Source organism: Scyliorhinus canicula, chromosome 7 (genome assembly GCF_902713615.1).
Source record: "Scyliorhinus canicula chromosome 7, sScyCan1.1, whole genome shotgun sequence".
In the NCBI taxonomy this organism is placed as follows: domain Eukaryota; kingdom Metazoa; phylum Chordata; class Chondrichthyes; order Carcharhiniformes; family Scyliorhinidae; genus Scyliorhinus; species Scyliorhinus canicula.
Window position 1 is genome coordinate 205838616 of NC_052152.1, and position 22412 is coordinate 205861027.

The 22412-nt window shown below is 49.5% G+C and overlaps 1 protein-coding gene across 1 annotated transcript in view; it reads right to left on the bottom strand.

Moving 5' to 3' along the window:
- The window catches only part of col9a3 (collagen, type IX, alpha 3), a 170333-nt gene that overhangs the window by 86388 nt on the left and 61533 nt on the right, over positions 1–22412 (bottom strand). Inside the window, exons 8-13 of the mRNA XM_038803765.1 lie at positions 15643–15696; positions 14830–14883; positions 13917–13961; positions 5822–5878; positions 2097–2150; positions 1880–1933 (exon numbers count right to left, since the gene is read on the bottom strand). Coding sequence (XP_038659693.1) covers positions 1880–1933; positions 2097–2150; positions 5822–5878; positions 13917–13961; positions 14830–14883; positions 15643–15696 — 318 coding nt within the window. The remainder of the gene's footprint in view (positions 1–1879; positions 1934–2096; positions 2151–5821; positions 5879–13916; positions 13962–14829; positions 14884–15642; positions 15697–22412) is intronic.

Here is a 22412-nt window from a genome sequence, read left to right on the forward strand (position 1 = left end):
CACCCAATGATACCCCTCTGCCCTCGATACCCTGAACCATCACCCAATGATACCCCTCTGCCCTCGATACCCTGAACCATCGCCCAATGATACCCCTCTGCCCTCGATACCCTGAACCATCACCCAATGATACCCCTCTGCCCTCGATACCCTGAACCATCACCCAATGATACCCCTCTGCCCTCGATACCCTGAACCATCACCCAATGATACCCCTCTGCCCTCGATACCCTGAACCATTACCCAATGATACCCCTCTGCCCTCGATACCCTGAACCATTACCCAATGATACCCCTCTGCCCTCGATACCCTGAACCATCACCCAATGATACCCCTCTGCCCTCGATACCCTGAACCATCACCCAATGATACCCCTCTGCCCTCGATACCCTGAACCATCACCCAATGATACCCCTCTGCCCTCGATACCCTGAACCATCACCCAATGATACCCCTCGGCCCTCGATACCCTGAACCATCACCCAATGATACCCCTCTGCCCTCAATACCTTGAACCATCACCCAATGATACCCCTCTGCCCTCGATACCCTGAACCATCACCCAATGATACCCCTCTGCCCTCGATACCCTGAACCATCACCCAATGATACCCCTCTGCCCTCGATACCCTGAACCATCACCCAATGATACCCCTCTGCCCTCGATACCCTGAACCATCACCCAATGATACCCCTCTGCCCTCGATACCCTGAACCATCACCCAATGATACCCCTCTGCCCTTGATACACTGAACCATCACCCAATGATACCCCTCTGCCCTCGATACCCTGAACCATCACCCAATGATACCCCTCTGCCCTCGATACCCTGAACCATCACCCAATGATAACCCTCTGCCCTCGATACCCTGAACCATCACCCAATGATACCCCTCTGCCCTCGATACCCTGAACCATCGCCCAATGATACCCCCCTGCCCTTGATAACTATTCAACCCTCAAAACTGTTGAGTCGACATTTGACTGAGTGACTCCATACAAGTCTCCATGTCCAAGATGTTGTTGCTGGCTCTTCTATTCTGGGCATGAGGGGGTTTATGCGTGCAGCTCATTGGGGTTTATTAGCTCCCAGTTGGGAATCTCCTAGATTTTAAATTTTCATACTCGTGCAACTCTGCCTTCATACCTCTGTGATATGACAATTCCAAACACTCACAACTCTGTGAGTGAAGATGTTTCTGTGGAGCTTGTCAAATCACTTCATAATTCCATGTTCCAATAGGATCACCTCTCTTTCTTCGAATGAGGGAAGTGTGGGGTGTACCTGACAGAGAATATAGGCTCAATCTACTCAGCGTTCCATCAGAGGACAACCCTCCCATCTCATTCCAACTCTCAATCCTTTGAGAGGCCTACACTCCTTTAATTCTGGCCCCGAGCCGAACCATGATTGCCATCGGTCCGCCATTGGTGGCCATGCCTTCAGCTACTTTGGCTGTAAGCACTGGAAACTTCTTCAAACTTCTGCCTTTGATCTAGCTATTAGTGACCTGTGCACCGAGCTTCCCTCATTGCCTGTTTGCGGAGTAACCTCAAAAGGTATCTGACCATGGGGCTCGCGCACCTCTGGAGATTTCCAGGGAGCAAGCCCACAAAAGAAGGCAGCGATGTGACTTATTTTCCCCACTTGGAAATCATCAGGGTTCAGGACTTACGTGTCCAAGGTCAGGAACTCTCACGCCTACCTGGACCAGGAAAATTAAACCGCCAAATATCGAGTAGAGGCTGAAAATCAGATTCTTATTTCTAGTGGCTATCCGATATCTTTGTGCAGTTTTGAGTTTGGTTGTAAATGCAATAACAAAATGCTCCCCACCCATCCATCCGCCCACTCTTCCATCCCGAGCTGCCCTTACCTGTAATCCGATGGCTCCAGGTATACCTGACACACCTGGGGGTCCGGAATCACCCTGGAATTCCAAACAAACAATCATTCATCAGGATGGGTAAGTTCACAGTGAACAGACATTGCACTGAGTAAATAATGCACATTAAACTTCCAAACACAATCTTCAGATTGTGCCTCTCACTCAGATCTGCAACTCTCTCTGATGGAAACCATTGGTGAATTACCTTGGAGCCTCTTTTTCCGGGTTCTCCTCGTTCGCCCTTGTGCCCCGTGTGACCCTGGAACAAAGACCAAAACAATAATCAGCGCTCGCTCGGGCACCATGAACACTGGAAATAGACCCATTCACAGTCCTGTGGTCATTGCTCCCCATCTGTCACAACCAAAACATGGCAACTCTCGCTGGGGTGTCACCCCCTAGGAACAGAGGTACCTTCACCCACTCATCGAACCAGGAGGTAGGGGCCATAACGACCTCAGGTTCTGCATTCTGAACATACTATGGCTCAAGAAGTTCCCGATTGGATTCATTTATGATTATCATATATTTATACGCCGCAGTTCTGAGCTCTCTGCGCACACTGAGCAGGAGGGACCCTCCCGGGTAGGACCCACTCCCTCTCCCCCTCCCACGGCGGAATGTTTTGTAGGGGTTGAGATGGCCGATCATTGGCCGCTGGTAATGAGGTTTCGCATTGATTTTTAAAAAATAAATTTAGTTACCCAATTCATTTTTTCCAATTGAGGGGTAATTTAACGTGGCCAATCCATCTACCCTGCACATCTTTGGGTTGTGGAGGTGAGACCCATAGAGAGAATGTGCAAACTCAACACAGGCAGTGACCCAGAGCCGGGATCGAACCTGGGACCTCGGCGCCGTGAGGCAGCAGTGCTAACCACTGCGCCACCGTGTTGCCCTGGGTTTCACATTGTTTGCACCCCCGGTGTGGGGGGCAGGTAGGGGGGTCATCATCGGCAGGACCGGAAGATTTTGCCAGCGGGAACATCCGGAAAGCTTCAGCCACCATCACTGCCTTTTCCTTCCCTGAACCCTCACTCAGTCGGAATGAGGACACAAGGTTACCATCTAAACTGATTCTTTCACAGGATGTGATTCCTCATCCCAACTTTCCCTTCACCCCACATCGAGACTTCCCAAACTGCACGCCTGACTTCTGGATTGACTTCACCTCTTATATTCTGTCCAGATTATCATCACAGTGAGTCTGTCCCTGATCTTAAATTTTTCCATTTAGCTGAATCTAACTGACATCAGTGTTACACACCCTCACACACACCCTCACACACACCCTCACACACACATACACACACACACCCTCACACACACCCTCCCTCACACACACACACCCTCACACACACCCTCACACACACATACACACACACCCTCACACACACACCCTCACACGCACCCTCACACTCTCAAACACACACAGCCTCATACACACACACCCACATACCCACACACCCTCACATGCACCCTCACACTCTCAAACACACACACAGCCTCATACACACCCACATACCCACACACCCTCACACTCTCAAACACACACACAGCCTCATACACACACACACCCACATACCCACACACCCTCACACACATTCTCACATCCACACACACACCCTCACACACACTCATGCACACCCTCACATCCACACACACACCCTCACTCACACACACACTCTCACACACCCTCACACATCCTCATTCACACACACACTCTCACACACACTCACACACCCTCACTCACACACACTCTCACACACTCACACACACCCTCGCATCCACACACACACCCTCACACACCCTCACTCACACACACACTCTCACACACACTCACACACACCCTCACATCCACACACACACCCTCACACACCCTCACTCACACACACACTCACACACACTTTCACGTCCACACACAGCCTCAAACACACTCTCACATACACACACCCACACCCTCACAAACGCTCACACACACCCTCACACACACTCACACACACCCTCACACACACCCTCACATTCACACACACACACCCTCACATTCATACACACACCCTCACATTCACAAATTCACACCTTTGCACACATGCACACCCCCTTACACAGACATCCTCACACACACAAACACCCTCACACATACCCTGACAAACATCCTCACACACACCTTCACACACACCCTCACATCCACCCTACGTACACACCCTCACACACATCCTCAGACACACCCTCACATACGCACCCTCACATACCACCCTCACACACACCCTCACACAAACACCCTCGCACACCCTCACACACACCCTCACTTACACACCCTCACTTACACACCCTCACAAACACCTTCACACACACCTTCCCACACACCTTCACATACCCACCCTCACACACACCCTGACAAACATCCTCGCACACATCTTCACACACACCCTCACATACGCACCCTCACACACGCCCTCAACACACACCCGCACGCACACCCTCACACAGACCCTCACATGCACACCCTCACACACACCCTCAAAAACATCCTCACACACATCTCAGATACACACCCTCACCCACATCCTCACAAAACACCCTCACACACACACCCTCACACACCCCCTCACATGCACACCCTCACACACACCCTCACACACACACCCACACACGCGCCCCCTCACACGCCCATACGCACACTCTCACACACATTCTCACATACACCATCACAAACACCCTCACACACACCCTTATACACACCCTCACATACACACCCACACATACCCTCACACACATACACTCACACACCCTCACACTCACCCTCACATATGCACCCTCACATACACACCCTCACACATGCCCCCTCACACACCCATACACACACCCCCCCACACCCATCCTCACACACACCATTGCACGCCCTCACACACTCACACGCAGACCTAAGACACAGACACCCCTCACACATACCCTCACACACATGCTGTCACACACACATACCCTCACATGCACCCTCACGAACACACTCCCTCACAAATGCTGTCACACACACACTTACACACCCTCACACACACCCTCACACATGACATCACACACACCCATACACAAATCCTCACACACAGGCACCCTCACACACCTATCCTCACACACAGACATACGCACACTCACACAACCTCATACACCCATTCTCACACCCACACACATGCAAGCACACTCATACACCCACTCACATATCTTGACACATCCACACCCTCACACACCCTCACACACACACCCTCACACACACACAAACCGTCACACACTCACAAACATACCCTCACACACACATACAAACACACACCCTCACACACCCAATTCCTAACACACACACATGCTCACATACCCTCACACACAGATGCACACACCCATCATCTCTCTCTCTCACACACACACTCACATACACCCATACACGTACACACACACCCTCACACACAGACACACGCACATACACCTTCACACACACAGACTCACCCACACACACCCTCACACACATCCTCACACACCCTCACACACACCCTTTGACAAAGAGTCATCGGACTTGAAACGTTAGCTCTTTTCTCTCCCTACAGATGCTGCCAGACTTGCTGAGATTTTCCAGCATTTTCCCTTTCGTCTCACACACACCCTCATACACACCCTCACACACACCCTCATACACATCCATCCTCACACACACCCTCACACACATGCTGTCACACACACATACCCTCACATGCACCCTCACGCACACACTCCCTCACAAATGCTGTCACACACACACTTACACACCCTCACACACTCCCTCACAAATGCTGTCACAAACACACTTACACACCCTCACACACATCCTCACACATGCCATCACAAACACACTTACACACACTCACAGCAGTGTGGCTCTGGATCAATACATTGATTACATGATCATACCTTGAATCCAGGTATTCCGGGGGGCCCAGCGGGCCCAGGGGGGCAGACAGCTGGGCACTGGGGAGAAACAAGCCAAAAGAAGCCATTATTGAAGAATATCGGAGAACAATCAATATTCATATCAGCTCTCATCAATATTAGTGATAAATCGTCAAAGATGGAGGGGGGTGTTACGCACTGAATTATGTTTACATTTGTATTTGTATCTTTTGATGTTATAAAAACATAAATGCCTTAATAAAATGTTTGTTAAAAAAAAATTAGTGATCAATCAATATTAATCACATTTCAACATCAATCAATATCAGAGGTCAATCAAATCAGAGATCAATTATCTATCAGTCAAAATGAATTAGCGATCAATCAATATCAGGATGAAACCAAATTAGTGAAAATAAATATCATTGATTGATCAATCACTATGAACTGTCAATGTCAACTGTCAATTCATATCTTTGCCAAGAGACATATGTAATCAATAGTGTGTGTTCTTATTTTCCAGTAAATTACTGATTCTGAATGTTTTCAGAAACAATGGATACACATTCGCCTCCTGCCTCTGGAGAGTGGGTCTGAATCAGCCCAGTCTCACAGCATGATCCTCTCACACACTCAACTGTCCAACAGAAGACGGATTTGGACATCCTTGAAACATTTGCCTCATATTGTCTAATCTAAGATGCTTTCGCTTCACCTGTAGCTTTCTCAGCACGAATCATGGAGAATGTATTCCTCGGACCACTTAACAGTTGTCTGTAGTAAATGCCATCGTCATTATTCTTCCCACCTACAACATTTTCTCTAACTCCTTCTTGAATCTCTAAACTACCTCCTCTGGTCTTCCTCACTTTGTATCATTTACAAACCTGACCACTTTGCAATCAGTTTCTGACTCAAGTCTTTATTGTAAATTAGAGTCAGTAATGGTCCAATCAATCAACTGTCAGGATGGAATATTCGGGTCTGGACTCCGGTGTGGTGGTGGGTGGGGTAAGCGAGGTGATTCCTGTTGGGGGATAGGGTGGGTTCTCATGTCCAGTTGTCTGCACAGAATCTCATATATGTTCTCCTGAATGCTGTCCACAAACATTGCGATGCTCCCTTCCCAACGAATGGAACAAGGACGTCCACCAACGTCACCTCGCCGGCCTGGGAGGGGGGGGGGGGGGGGGGGGGTGCAGCAGAGGTTTGTGCTACTGGGACCCAAGAAAGACATGCCCTGCAGTCCAGGAAGAAGATTAATGATCTAATCGGATCAACCAAGGTAGATCCACCTACTGCTCACTTCCAAATCACACTTTCATAATGCATCCAAGCATCCAAATGGTTACCCTCCATAGAGATCTCACATGCTATTAGCAAAGGAGACAACAGCGTGTCTCATTCACACTTTAATATCACCATCATCTCATCTATCATCCTGCACAAACAGCACCTTCACCCTTTACTGGGCAGATCTCAGCACACACGGACACATGTGTTCTTCCACCCACTTGTCTCTATGGAGACCAAGCTACCCCCAACAGAATGGAGAGATTCCAGACTGCAGGGGGGACGGCTGACATCCTGGAGTTCACTCCTGGATAAGTAAGAAATACTCAGAGCACAATGGTGGTACACGTCTTCACTCACTATATATATCAGGCACCTTTGTAAATACATTTTGAGTTCATGAAGGTCTCATCTTGCGAATGTCCCTGATATATGAATATGGGCCTTCATACATAGATATATAGATGCATAGATAAATAGAAGATAGGAGCAGGAGGAGGCCTTTTGACCCTTCGAGCCTGCTCCACCATTCATCACGATCATGGCTGATCATCCAACTCAAGCGCCTAATCCTGCTTTCTCCCCATAGCCTTTTGTCGCATTCTCCCCAAGTGCTATATCCAGCCGCCTCGTAAATATATTCAAAGTTTTAGCATCAACTACTTCCTGTGGTAATGAATTCCACAGGCTCACCACTCTTTGGGTGAAGAAATGTCTCCTTATCTCTGTCCGACATGGTTTACCCTGAATCCTCAGACTGTGACCCCCTGGTTCTGGGCACACCCATCATTGGTAACATGTTCCCTGCATCTACCCTGTCTAGTCCTGTTAGAATTTTATAAGTCTCTATGAGATTCCCCTTCATTCTGAACTCCAGCGGGAACAATCCCAACCTAATCAATGTCTCCTCATATGACAGTCCCACCATCCCTGGAATCAGTCTGGTAAACCTTCGCTGCAATCCCTCGAGAGCAAGAACATCCTTCCTCAGAGAAGGAGACCAAAACTGTACACAATGCTCCAGGTGTGGCCTCACCAAGGCCCTGTATAATTGCAGCAACACATCCCTGCTTCTATACTCGAAACCTCTCGCAATGAAGGCCAACATACCATTAACCTTCTTTACCGCCTGCTGTACCTGCATGCTTAGTGAGGGTGACGCAAGCTTCTGCTCCCTGATTACCTCCGCGTATGTGCCTCATGTTTATGTGTAGTTTAGCTCACTGATGTTAATCACTCGTCCCTTGTGTCATATAAGCGTGTACATTGTGAGTGTGAAAGCACATGACCTGGAGCCATTACAAACTCTACTCCCATCTCTGTGGCCACTCAAAGAGTCTCCTTCAGGGGCAGTTACTGCATATTGTGCAGTTAAAGCAGGGTTTGCATTGATGCACGTCGGTGTGCATTGGTGCACTTTGGTGTAGATGGGTGTGCATTAGTGCATGTTGGTGTGTGTTGATGCACGTTGGTGTACATTGGTGTATGTTAGTGCGTTTGGTGTGTGTTGGTGTGCGTTGATGCACGTTGCTGTGCATTGGTGTGCATTAGTGTATGTTGGTGTGCATTAGTGTGTGTTGGTGTGCATTAGTGCGCGTTGGTGTGCTGCCGTCCACCTTAAACATTGCAGCTTTCGGTGTTGACCCTTCCCAGAATGAGGGCTTTATGATCCTTAACGGTTACATGTCCAACGCTGAATGCTGACCTTACTTTTGATCTCTGCTTGTCCGATCACTGGCACAGTGCTAAGGGACTGGAGAAATGCACCGTTGCTGCTGGAACCCGGTGGCTATCAGTGTGTCACAGGAACGTCTTCCATGTCGTACTGCTGTAAGGGCATCCTTACATGGAAGCTGAGCATCATCACCCTCCTCAGGTTCCTGACCTTCCAGGTCTTCACCGTCCGAGGAGTTATTGGCATCCTCCATGTCTCCCTGTGGCAAGTGATCCCCCTTTCAATCGATAGGTTGTGAAGGGCGCAAGAGACCAAGATGATGTCGGTCGGGCCCCACTTAAACAGTCCCAGCAATGGATACCAATGGTTTGCTCAATGATGGACCTGGTCACAGAATGCACAGTGTGGGATCTCTCATCCAAGGCACTTTGAGGACAGCGCAGGGTGTAATCAGCCATCTCTTCAGCGGGTACGTCTTGTCACCCAGCAGCCAACCCTGCAACTCTCCATCTTTCTGAAGCACCTACTCAGGATGTAAGAATTACTGTAGAGGGCAGTCGTCACCTCCTTTATACATTTATGTGTGGTGGTCTGAGATGCCACTAAGGTCCCCATGGATCCCTGGGATGAGTGTGGCGGCGACCTTAGGGGGAACTGGCGGAGGGAAGATGGCCTTCCAGTCTATGTGGTGTTAGAGCCTCTCGCTGAATGTGGCAGATATGAGCTGCCACGTCTTGACAATCACAGGCCTGTGCAGCACTGACACTCACTCAGCTCCTAATGGGAGGCGTCATCGGTAGACCCCAGGTTGAGGCAGTCGCCTCCATGATGGGTCTGGCCTCAGCCTCGAGGGCTTCCTGTGGCTCCCCTGGGTCATGTGCCTCAGTCTGAGGGTCCTCTGTAAGTTGTGGTAGATGGTGCCAGCTCCCCCCCTTCCCAATTTGGACACTGCCATTGACCACAGCCTCAATTCTGCAATCTTCCTGTGGACCGACAGGGGAGGCCGTGGTGTAGTGGTATTGACATTGGGCTAATAATCCAGAGACCCACGGTAATGCTCTGGGTTCCTGGGTTCAAATCCCACCCTGGCAGATGCTAAAATTTGAATTCTATACAAATCTGGAATTAAAAGTCTGATGATAACCATAAAACCATTATGGATTGTGGTTAAAAACCTGTCTAGGTCACTAATGTCTTTTGGTTTACTCTTGGCACGGTAGCGCAGTGGTTAGCACTGTTTCTTCACAGATCCAGGTTGCCAGGTTCGATTCCCGGCTTGGGTCACTGTCTGTGCGGAGTCTGCATTTTCTCCCCGTGTCTGTATGGGTTTTCTCCGGGTGCTCCGGTTTCCTCCCACAGTCCAAAGGTGTGCTGGTTAGGTAGATTGGCCGTGATAATTTGCCCTTCGGGTTCAAAACGGTTAGGAGGGGTTATTGAGTTACGGGGATAGGGTGGAAGTGAGGGCTTAAGTGGGTCGGTGCAGACTTAATGGGCCGAATGGCCTCCTTCTGCACTGTAGATTCTAAGTTCTATGTTCTAGGTAATTTGCACATTCTGAATTCTCCCTCTGTGTACCCGAATAGGCGCCGGAATGTGGCGACTAGGGGCTTTTCACAGTAACTTCATTGCAGTTTTAATGTAAGCCTACTTGTAACAATAATAAAGATTATTATTATTATAAATGGCCTAGCAAGGCAGTACGGTGGCGCAGTGGGTTAGCCCTGCAGCCTCACGGCGCCGAGATCCCAGGTTCGATCCCGGCTCTGGATCACTGTCCGTGTGGAGTTTGCACATTCTCCCCGTGTCTGCGTGGGTTTCGCCCCCACAACCCAAAGATGTGCAGGGTAGGTGGATTGGCCACGCTAAATTGCCCCTTAATTGGAAAAAGTGATTTGGGTATTCTAAATTTTAAAAAATAAATAAATAAATAAATAAATGGCATAGCAAGCCAGTCAGTTAAAGGATAATTAGGGATGGGCATTAAGAGTTGGCCTTTCCAGCAATTCCCACATGAGGAACGAACCTCACCTTCATCTTCCAGTTAGGCAGCTACAGCCTTCCGGCCTGAACATCGAATTCAACAACTTCAGATGATCAGCCCCACCTCGACCCATTTGTTTTATTTCATTTTAACTGTCTTTTACCATTTCTTTCTATCTTAATATACATTTAATTTCACCCCCCCAATCTTATCCACCTTTCCTGCACCTTTCTCCTCTTTGCTTCCCCCTTCCCCTCCCCCCACATCTACAGTTCACCCTCTGATGTTAGTTTCTCTGCTGTTTGACCTTTCACATCTTTTGTTCTCTCTGGGGACTGCCATTAGCACTCTTTCCCCTTGATATCTGTGACCAGACCAAGGCAGGCCAGCAGCACGGTTCGATTCCCGTACCAGCCTCCCCGGACAGGCGCCGGAATGTGGCGACTAGGGGTTTTTCACAGTAACTTCATTGAAGCCTACTCGTGACAATAAAGCAATTTTCTTTTTTCTTTTCTTTCATTCTCACTGCACAGTATAAATATTTCCCACTCTCTCTGTCTGTTAGCTTTGACAAACAGTCATCGGACTCGAAACGTTAGCTCTTTTCTCTCCCTACAGATGCTGCCAGACCTGCTGAGATTTTCCAGCATTGTCCCTTTCGTTTCAGATTCCAGCGTCGGCAGTAATTTGCTTTTACCTCACCCTCCCCAATCTGCCAGAAGGCCGCCGTCATGCCCTTGGGCTGTGTTTGTGGTTTGTGTCTCTCTGTGTAGCTGAGGCACTCCCTCACAGATCGTGGGAAACCATCGACAATTTGTCATCGCAATAACATAGTGACAATAAGCGATTATTATTATTATGGAAGAAGGTTGAGCACAGTTCATTCAGATTCAACATTACCCCTGCCTTGAACTTGAGGAAGGATTGGATGCTTTAATAGAGTTGAATCGAGCTTTGTGCAGATATCCAGTACCTGTGCTTAACGGCTGGCTGTCTAGAACATAGAACAGTACAGCACAGAACAGGCCCTTCGGCCCTCGATGTTGTGCCGAGCAATGATCACCCTACTCAACCCCACGTATCCACCCTATACCCGTAACCCAACAACCCCCCCCCCCCCCCCCCCCAACCTTACTTTTTAGGACACTACGGGCAATTTAGCATGGCCAATCTACCTAACCCGCACATCTTTGGACTGTCTCTTTCCATCTCACATTCTTCTGATGGTTAAATGTACAAAGACCCACCTTTAATGTGACCCAAATGTCCAGTGTTGTCTCGTGTGAAAGCGCGCCATAACTTACTGCTTCCAACTCGAAACTTTATCAGTGGAACCTGCATGAGTTTTCTCAGCTAAGTCTTCATCGACATAAAGTCATACGGCACAAAAAAGGCCCTTTGGCCCATCAAGTCAGCACCGACAGTGACTACCCCAAAACACACGCAAATCCTTTTCACCAGCACTTCTTCCCATATCCTCGAATGTGTTTCAAATGTCCAAATTCGATTAGATTTGTGTTCTCAGGATGGTGGTGCTGAACTTTGACTCCCAGCCCAGCTTTGACCATCCTCCTGTCTCTGTTCATGTCCCTCCAACCATCATGGAACCCCATAATGTGCAGGCAGACCCCCTTCTGATCACTCCAGCCTCCCCCAGTAACCCTGGAGCACACAGTGATTATGGTAACATTCCTGCCATCCCAACACTGTGGGTCTCCGCAGGCTCCACCTGGATCTCAACCCCCACCACCTTGAGGCCGTCTGCATGCTCACAATTAGAGATACACCCCCACCCCACAAAGTAAGCTTTAAGTATACCCCTCACGTGTATCACCTTTTCCCCATTGGCAGGCTGCAGGTGCCTCCCTGCCTATGACTATTCCATTGAGACAGCCACCCCAGAAGGAAAATCCAATCTTTGGGGTTGCTTTCTCCCGGGTCAGGCCTGCGGAGTCTGGTGATGTCCCAGCTCTGGTCTGCTGACCTGGGAATGGAATTCCAGGCCAATGTTTCAGCTCTGGACCTTGCATCAAAATCCATCAACCTGAAACATGAACTCTGTTTCTCTCTCTCGGCAGATGTTGTCAGACCTGAGGAGTCATTCCTTCGTTTTCAGCTGTATTTCAGATTTCAATTTCTGCAGTGTTTTCCTTGACTAGCAACCCACCCCCCCCTCCCTGCCACCCCCCCGCTACCCCACCCCCGCTACCACCCCCGCTGCCCCCCCCACCCCCCGCTACACCCCCCCGCCCCTCATTTTGACATCACATTAACCAGTTTCTAATTCACTGCCATCATCCCAGTGCTCCTTGATTCACTCAGAACGGCTTCCATTGCCTTGACGGAGCTGCCTTAGCCCTCGTGGCTTTTCTGACCTTCCCAGTGATTTAGTGATCTTCGGCCTATTCAGAACCATTCTCGCCCAATACCAGCACTTCACTCCGCAATGTGTCTGTGGCTGATATTGCATCACACGCCATAAACACCTCCAAGATGGATGCTAAATAATTCTGGATGATTAGTGAGGGAGTCTCCAGTTATGTGGCGATCTTTATTGGCCTCGCGGGATACAGATGTGTCTACCTGTCCAGTGTCAACTTTCGCTGCGTGCAATCTACTAAACCATGTCCCAGTGGGACACCTTTTGAGGCTGAAGATTGTGGATCTGAGCCTGACTCGAGACAGAAGTTGAGTACATAATCCAGGCTGACTCTCTCTGTCTTTAGGAGGAGAGCTTAAATCAAGAGCAATGGTGGTGGGGTAGTGGTGATATCACCAGACTAGTAATCCAGAGGCCCATGGATGTAAGTGACCCCCACTGCACCATTTGGAGAAGGGCAGGGGATTTCCCCCAGTGATCTGGTCAATCTTTGTCCCTCAATCACGGACAGAGGCCCAGAATATCTGGTCAATTATTTCATAGCTTTTGTGGGAGTTCTATGTGGGCACATTGATTGACCTCAATTCAAAAATACTTTACTGGTTGTGAATCCTTCCTGGCGATCCTGAGGACGTGTACAAATAAACACACTTCCCTTCTTTTCAATGCTAAAGACTACGAAAGACTACTTCCTCAGCAACTTTTTAAAATCTTCCGCTATTTAACCACTTACTTATGATGACCACACACACCCACATTGAACAGGAAGAGGTGCTGGGTCACTTACCGAAAAGTCCCCACTTCCTTCGCCTGTGAAAAGCCCTGGGAGACCCTGAAAGATAAAGGATGAATATGTTTGGATTAAATTGCGACGTAATTGCATAAAGTAAGATTAATTGCTGAATATTGATCATTTCCCGTATTTCCGAGGTGAGGAAGTAACAACACCTTTTACAAATTCTCCATTCTTCTGTTCCATTGGCTTCAGTTGGGACAACTACTGACAAAGTCCAATTTCCCCCCCTCGGAGAAATTTTTCCCCTTCTCCCTGAAGATAATGGCTCTTCCTGAGGTCTGACCCTCCCCCAGTATCTCAGGGAGATATCACACCCTGGTTGGCTTCACAGTCCCTCTCCTCACTCAATGCCAAGAGGGTGATATCAGATACAACAGCAACTTCCAAAATGGGCCTGGGTAAAACCTTGGAAAGGAAACTTTTGCAGGGCAACGTGGAAAGGGCAGGGAAGACAGAGTAATCATTAGTTCCACCAAAGAACCAGCACAAGGTACAATGGGCCAAACAGTCTCCTTCCCTGACTATGATTTGAAGGCTCAACAATTGCCAAGCAGGAGGCGGAACTGAGGATTGATGAGGACAAAGTATCTTGGTTGATGCAGCATCTAAGACCAGCGTGATGCTCCGAATACTAACTTATCTGAGAGTTAGTTGACCAATGACAGACTGCGGATAACTAAGGTAGGACCCTGCCTTCACAGCAGAGTAATAGCCTGATGAGGCAGAACTCCCGCTCTCTGGAGAACCTGCCTGATCTTCAGATCACTAAATTCTATCTTAACCCCTCCCCACCATTAATAAATCTGCCCTCGCAAAATGAGATGATGGACCTGTTCCATCTTCTTCATGACTGCAGCTGGATTTGAACATGACATTTGACCTGCTGAATTGGTATCACACATACCTGGGGTCCGGGAGGACCAGGTGGTCCTGGAAGTCCATTCAAGCCATCTTCACCCTGAGGAATACAGACAACATTAACATGGACTGAAAGGGTTAGGTTTTAGCATTGTGTTGTGTTGGGACTTGGCAGTGTCCTCACTAGCTGGCCCTCTGCTGTCTAGGGCATTAGAGAAAAGAAGAAAGAAGAACATCGCTTATTGTCATGAGTAAGTTTCTGTGAAAAGCCCCTAGTCGCCACATTCCGGCGCCTGTTCGGGGAGGCTGGTATGGGAATTGAACCGTGCTGCTGGCTTGCCTTGGTCTGCTTTCAAAGCCAGCGATTTAGCACTGTGCTAAACAGCCCCTTAGCTTGTTAGTAAGGGGACCCATCACTATAATGAAGGATTTGGGCAGCAGATACTTGGGGATGTTACCACCTACAGGATCCCCTCCAAGTCACTCACCACCCTGACTTGGAAAGATATCGGCCGTTCCTTCACTGTCGCTGGGGCAAAATTGCGTGAGCTCCCTCCCTAACAGCACTGTGGGTGTACCTACACCTCAGGGACTGCAGTGGCTCAAGAAGGTGCCTCACCTTCTCCTCAAGGGCAACTGAGGATGAGGAACATTGGCCTTACCAGAGACACCCTCATCTCGAGAATGATAAGAAAAATATCTGTGGCAATGCTGGCAGCTAAAAGGTAATCCCGTTGAATTAAATATTAGTCACAAGTTCTGGCTGTACCCGACCTTCAAATAACAAGACAAAGAATATTTTGGTGAATGTGACAATGTGTAGAACTGTCACAATTGGTGCTGTGATATTGTTACTTACCCGCTGTCCTTGTGGGCCCTGGGCGCCAGAAAGTCCAACATCTCCTTGAAGTCCCTGCGGAGAGTTCATGCAAATAGCTCAGTGGATGGGGGAGGGTGTCAGTGATAAAACTCAATGCAATTATTTTCCAGAGCTTGTCAAAGCTCATTTCTCTCTGGGATATCTTTTCCCGATTCATCTTCAAAATCAGCTCAGCTCAACCTGCTGCCAAAATCACCCAGCATTATTCCCATCTACTCTCCCGTCCAAAACACTGAATCCATATCCATCCCTTCATCTAGTCCAGTCTCGGCCTGCTGCCTCTTTCTAATCCATTCCCAATCCTGACGGCCATGCTGAATAAAAACAGGAGTTTGTTGGCTGCATTATTTTAATGATCACCGGGCACCTCCCACCTCCCCCCACCTCCCTGAACTTGATCTCACCCAAAGCCCCTGCCACCTGAATCCTAACTCACACAGAGACCCATCGACCCATCACCCCCCCCCCCCGTGCTCAGCTGAACGGAATTGGCTGCTGCTCCAGCAACTCTTTGATTTTAAAATTCTCATCCACGTGTTCAAATCCCTCCTCGGCCTCGTTTCCGCCCCCATCCCTACAATCTCCTCGGGCCCCACAGCCCTCCGAGATGCCGGAACGCCTCGAATTCTGCTCTGTTGGGCTTTTCTGATTTTAATGGCTCCACCATTGGCCGCTGCGTCTTCGTTGCCTGGACCTCAGAGGATCCGGAATGTCCTCGCGAAACCTCTCTTCCATTCTCTCCCCTCTGTTAACATCTGATGGATACCCTCCTCTTTGGGCAGGTCCTCGGTCACTTTGCCGTGTTAAACATTGTCTGCTTTATGCCCTCCGAGGCACTTTGGGATGGTTCATGACATTAAAGACACGGCGGTGATGGTCGGAGGCGGGGGGGGGGGGGGGAATTCTCCAGGGCCGCTAGCCTCAGGCAGGAATCATGATAGCTCACGGAATCGGGCACGAGGGAAAGAGAAACGGGGTCCCGCCAGGCATCAAACCCGTTGCTAGTCTCCCAGCTCACCCTGCAAAGCGAGCGGGAACATGAAAACTCGTCATTTCAATTCATTTCCACACCACTATCGGGCAGGAAGCCCAATTCACCAGCCTCCTGGAAGCATTCCCTCCGCTCCCTCCAGCCGGAAAACACCAAGGCGAGAATCGGATAAAGTCCTGACAAGCAGGTCCCGGCACCTGCACTCCAATTGGGGGGGGGGGGGGGGGGGGCAAGGGTGTGCGTACCCTCCCTACTCTTGGATACAGGGTGCCGAGGGGCTCCTTCAGTGGAGGTGGGGTCGAGTGGGGGGGGGTTGAAGGGGCTCAGGTTGGGGTCTTTCCAGGGATGGGGGCCGTTTAGCAAATCTTCCCATCAGTGGCCTTGAAAGTCATCAAACTGTCTTTGAGCACGTCACGTTTCAGTTTAAAATCTTTCATCTGATTTGTTTGAAACCTTTGCTGTCTCTCCCAGCATGTCAATATCAATGACATCAATAAGGAAATGCCTTTCTACCCAGAGGGTGGTGGGGGGTCTGGAACTCGCTGCCTAAAGGGGTGGTGGAGGCAGAGACCCTCATAACATTTAAGAAGTATTTAGATGTGCATTTGCGATCCCAGGGCAGACAAGGCTCTGGACCAAGCATTGGAAAATGGGATTAGAATGTTTTTTGACTGGCGATGGGCCGAAGGGCCTTTTCTGTGCTGTATAGTTCTACTACTCAATCTGTCAAAAGATGAAAAAGTCTTCCCTTTAATGTATTGAAAACCTTTGAAGTGTTTTTATCACAGTCAATTTAATTCCCCTTTAACCTTTTTAAGCCTCTGGGTAAGCTGAAAAGCCTAAAAGTTTTGAACTGCATTGTTTATATTCAATTTCATGGTCCATTACTTTTTACAAGCCTCTTGATTGACAGGTCCAGGCAAGTTCAAAGAAGGGATGGTTGTTTGTGTTTATAGCTCTGCAGGGGTCCATTACCTCTGAAGTGCTTCCTGTTTTGAGATGTTCTTTCTGACTGAAGGTTTTGAAACAAGATTCCATATCATTGTTCTGAAGAGCTTTCTAGAAAGAGCAGCTGCTCTGTCTGTGCTGCTCCCGCCCCTGCTCCTTCTAGCGGAGGGATATTTGCCAGCGATTCGGTCGGGGGGGGGGGGGGCCTTGCCAGCGATGAGGTGGGGGGTGGGGGGGGGGAGGCCTTGCCAGCGATGAGGTGGGGGGTGGGGCCTTGCCAGTGATTGTAGGGAGGGGGGGCCATGCCAGCGGTTTGGTGCCCCGATCTCTGAGGAGCGGGACCTGGCTGCGAGTTTAGGCCTTGCCCCTCTCAAGGCCGGTGTAAAACCCGGCCCTGTCAAAAGAGGTTTCTGAGGGCCATTGGATGGCGCGTGAACAGCACTCCTCCCGCCAGCCGGAAACACTCCCGATTCCCCGCTGCTGGGACTCAAAACGGGAGAATCACACTCGCTATTTAAATGTGAGGTTTGGTTGTTGTCGAGTGCTACGTTGGTCATTGGTCAGTCAGGAACTGCACAGCAGCAATGGAGTGGGCACAGAGCGAGTCACTAACCTTTCACCTCAGCATCCTGTTTCGGCAAAAACATCATCATATTTGGTGAATGTGGATGTATTTTGACTGAGGTTAGTGCCTGCCGAACACAACGTTAATCACTCATTGCAGCAGCTAATGTAACTCTGAATTTCAGTCAGAATGACACCTTGTAGAGGGATGGAGCTGGGATGTACAAGGTCAGGTTGAACAGTCTCTACTCAGGAAGCACTTTTGCAGATGAAGCAGAATGGAAAATTGGAACTGCCCCCTCCCCCCCCCCCCCCCCCCCACCCCCACAGAAGGACACGGATGCTGGACAATTGCAAATTTCAGGGATATGGCGCAAGGGCAGTAAATAGGGATAGGTAGAATAAGCTCACGAGGATGAATGGCCTCCTACTGTTCCAGTGTTCATACAGATGCAGCTGCTGATTGTAAAGCGGGGCTGGATTTTATGCTGCCCCGCTGGGAGGTCTGAAAGTCGAGGGCGCTAAAGAAACGCTGCACATGTCTGCCCACCCCCAACCTTGTACAGGGTGGGGGTGGGGGTGGGTGGAAGTGTCAGGCACCTTCGGGCCTATTGAGGCATCCTCCTGTCTCCACTACCAGCAGGGGGAGGCCGAGCCACACGGGTTGTCCTGCAGCCTTTACCACATGGGTTGATGTTGGGCAAGGACCGGGACCTGCTTTGCAGGACCCCAAGCCATTCAGAAACACCCTCCCGAAGTAATACCCACCCTTTGACCCATCCTCATGTTTCTCAAACACCACACACCCCCCCCTCCACCCCCCACGCCCCGACGTCTCACTGGGGCCTGAACCCCTGGTCCTGGCGATAGACTTAACATGAGTCCGACCTCCACAACCTCCACTTTGTCAGGACTGCCTGTAGTCCCAGCAGTGGCCATCACTCCAGCCTGCTGGAATTACAGTCCAATTGGCCAGCAGCTCTCTGAAACATGGCTTCCTCCCCAGTTAATGGCTCAAGTCACACCCTGAGTCAGTTAGCACCCTGTCGAGAGTAAGGTGGCTGTGGGGCAGCCAGTTTTCCTGTGGCTGAACACACACTTGATTTTTTTTTAGTCGTTGTTTGTGTGTGTGTGTTTGTGTGTGCGTTTGTGAGTGTGTGTTTGTTTGAGAGTGCGTTTGTGTATGTGTATGTTTATGCATGTATTTGTGTGTGTTTGCATGAGTGTATGTTTGTGTGAGCGTGTGTTTGTGTGGGAGTGTGTGTGTGTGCATGTTTGTGCTTGTGTTTGTGTGTGTTTGTGCATGTGTGTGTGTATGTTTGTGCTTGTGTTTGTGTGTGTTTGTGCGTGTGTGTGTGTTTGTGCATGCATGTGTGTGTGTGCATATTTCTGTGTGTGTGTGTGTTTGTGTGTGTGTGTGTGTTTGTGCATGCATGTGTGTGTGTGTATGTTTGTGCTTGTGTTTGTGTGTATTTGTGCGTGTGTGTGTGTTTGTGCATGTGTGTGTGTATGTTTGTGCTTGTGTTTGTGTGTGTTTGTGCGTGTGTGTGTGTTTGTGCATGCATGTGTGTGTGTGCATATTTCTGTGTGTGTGTGTGTGTGTTTGTGCGTGTGTGTGTTTGTGCATGCATGTGTGTGTGTGCATGTTTCTGCGTGTGTGTGTGTTTGTGCATGCGTGTGTGTAATATGGTGCCCTGTAAAATTCAGCCTGTGCTGTTTGGGATTTTGGTGATTACTTTCGGTTGAATTTTTATTCAGTAAAGACAAGGCTAGGATTCTCCACCCCGAGCTCAACCAAAACTCCATTGGCTGCAGCTGAACTGGAAGATACCGCCGGTGTGAACGGACAGAGAATTCCGACCAACATCTCTCAAAAATCAGATGGCAGTGTAATAAAAACTTTGGCCGGAATTCTCCGGTTGTTGGGATTCACTTTTACAGCCAACAGCGTAGCCCAGCCAGCGTAGCTCGCAGCGGTGGGGGGGGGGGGGGGGGGGGGGGGGGGGGGGGGGGGGGAATACAATGGGAAATCCCATTGACTATCCTCGGGAAGAGAGAATCCCGCCGTCAGCGGACGCCACGCGGCCGAGAAACAGACGACTGGTGGACCAGAGAATCCCGCCCATTGACTCTTTCTTTACTGTTGACCTCAGCAGAGTTTTAAGACAGAGACTGGAACCCCACCCTGATTGGACAGCAATCCACAGCTGATTTATTTTCTCTCTCATTCAATGTAACAATAATTCAGCTTGTTTTATTCTGCAGTTCAAATCATTCTCATCCTCTGTTTGCCTGTGTCTTTCCTCCAGGGATGGAACTATGCACAGGTCCCATCAGCAACACATCGCTGAAGGAGACTAACACAGCATTAACAGAAGTGACAAAACAGCAAACCATTTCTCTGTATCTGTCCTATCAAATCCCTTTATTCCTTTTAAGTATCTCGATCAATCATCTAAATTCAAGAGAACTATGCAGAATTATGTGGAATTTACTGCACAGAATCCTGTGCGACTGCTTCGAGACAGTGGGCAGGTCCATATTTAAGAACTCAGCGACCAACCTAAACGAGTATGCCACCATCGTCACAGACTTTATCAGTAAATGTTCAGACAACTGCTTGCCAAAGAAAGTAGTACATATGTTCTTCAACCGGGAACCATGGCTTAATCGGGAGTTTGACGCCCTACTGAAGGACAGGTTTGAGGCGTTCAAGTCAGGAGACCCTGACCTACACAAGAAATTCAGGTATGGCCTCCGCAAAGTCATCAGGGATGCCAAGAGACAATATCAGACCAAGCTAGAGTCACAGACTAAAAACACAGGCCTTTGTCATTTGTGGCAAGGCTTAAACAACGTTACGGGCTACAAAGCAAAGCCGAGCAGAATCTCCAGCAGCAACGCACCCCTCCCCGATGAACTCAACGTGTTCAATGCTCAGTTCAAGCAGGAAACCATCAAACCGCTGTCGGGTGCCCCAGGAGCCCCGGACACACCCATACCCACCGTCACAGCTTCTGAAGTCAGATCGGCCTTCCTGAAAGTTAACCCTCGGGAAGGAACGGGTCCTGATGGGATCCCTGTCGTGCACTCAGAGCTTGCGCGGACCAGCTGGTAGGGATGTTCGCGGACATCTTTAACCTGTCCCTACTCCACTCCAAGGTCCCCACCTGCTTCAAGAAGACCACCATCATACCGGTACCAAAGAAGAACCAGGCAACGTGCCTCAATGACGACCGCCCAGTGGCCCTGACTTCAGTCGTAATGAAGTGTTTTGAGTGATTGGTCATGAGATACATCAACTCCATACTCCTAGAATGCCTAGATCCACTGCAATTCACATACCGTTGCAACCGGTCCACATCAGACGCCATTTCCCTGGCCCTACATTCATTCCCGGAGCATATCGACAACAAGGACTCCTACATCAGACTCCTATTTATTGACTACAGCTCCGCCTTCAACACCATAATCCCAGCCAAGCTCGTATCAAAGCTCCAAACCTAGGACTTGGCTCCTCACTCTGCAACTGGATCCTCGACTTTCTAACCCACAGGCCACAATCAGTAAGAATAAACAACAACACCTCCTCCACAATAGTCCTCAATACCGGGGCCCCGCAAGGCTGCGTACTTAGCCCCCTACTCTACTCCCTGTACACACACGACTGCGTGGCAAAATTCGGTTCCAACTCCATCCACAAGTTTGCTGACGATACGACCATAGTGGGCCGGATCTCGAATAACGATGAGTCAGAATACAGGAGGGAGATAGAGAACCTAGTGGAGTGGTGTAACGACAACAATCTCTCCCTCAATGCCAGCAAAACTAAAGAGCTGGTCATTGACTTCAGGAAGCAAAGTACTGTACTCACCCCTGTCAGCATCAACGGAGCCGAGGTAGAGATGGTTAGCAGTTTCAAATTCCTAGGGGTGCACATCACCAACAATCTGTCCTGGTCCACCCTCGTCGATGCTACGACCGAGAAAGCACAACAGCGCCTATACTTCCTCAGGAATCTAAGGAAATTTGCCATGTCCACATTGACTCTTACCAACTTTTACAGATGCACTATAGAAAGCATCCTATCGGGCTGCATCACAGCCTGGTATGGCAACTGCTCGGCCCAGGACCGCAAGGAACTTCAGAGAGTCGTGAACACCGCCAGTCCATCACACGAACCTGCCTCCCATCCACTGACTCTGTCTACACCTCCCGCTGCCGGGGGAAAGCGGGCAGCAGAATC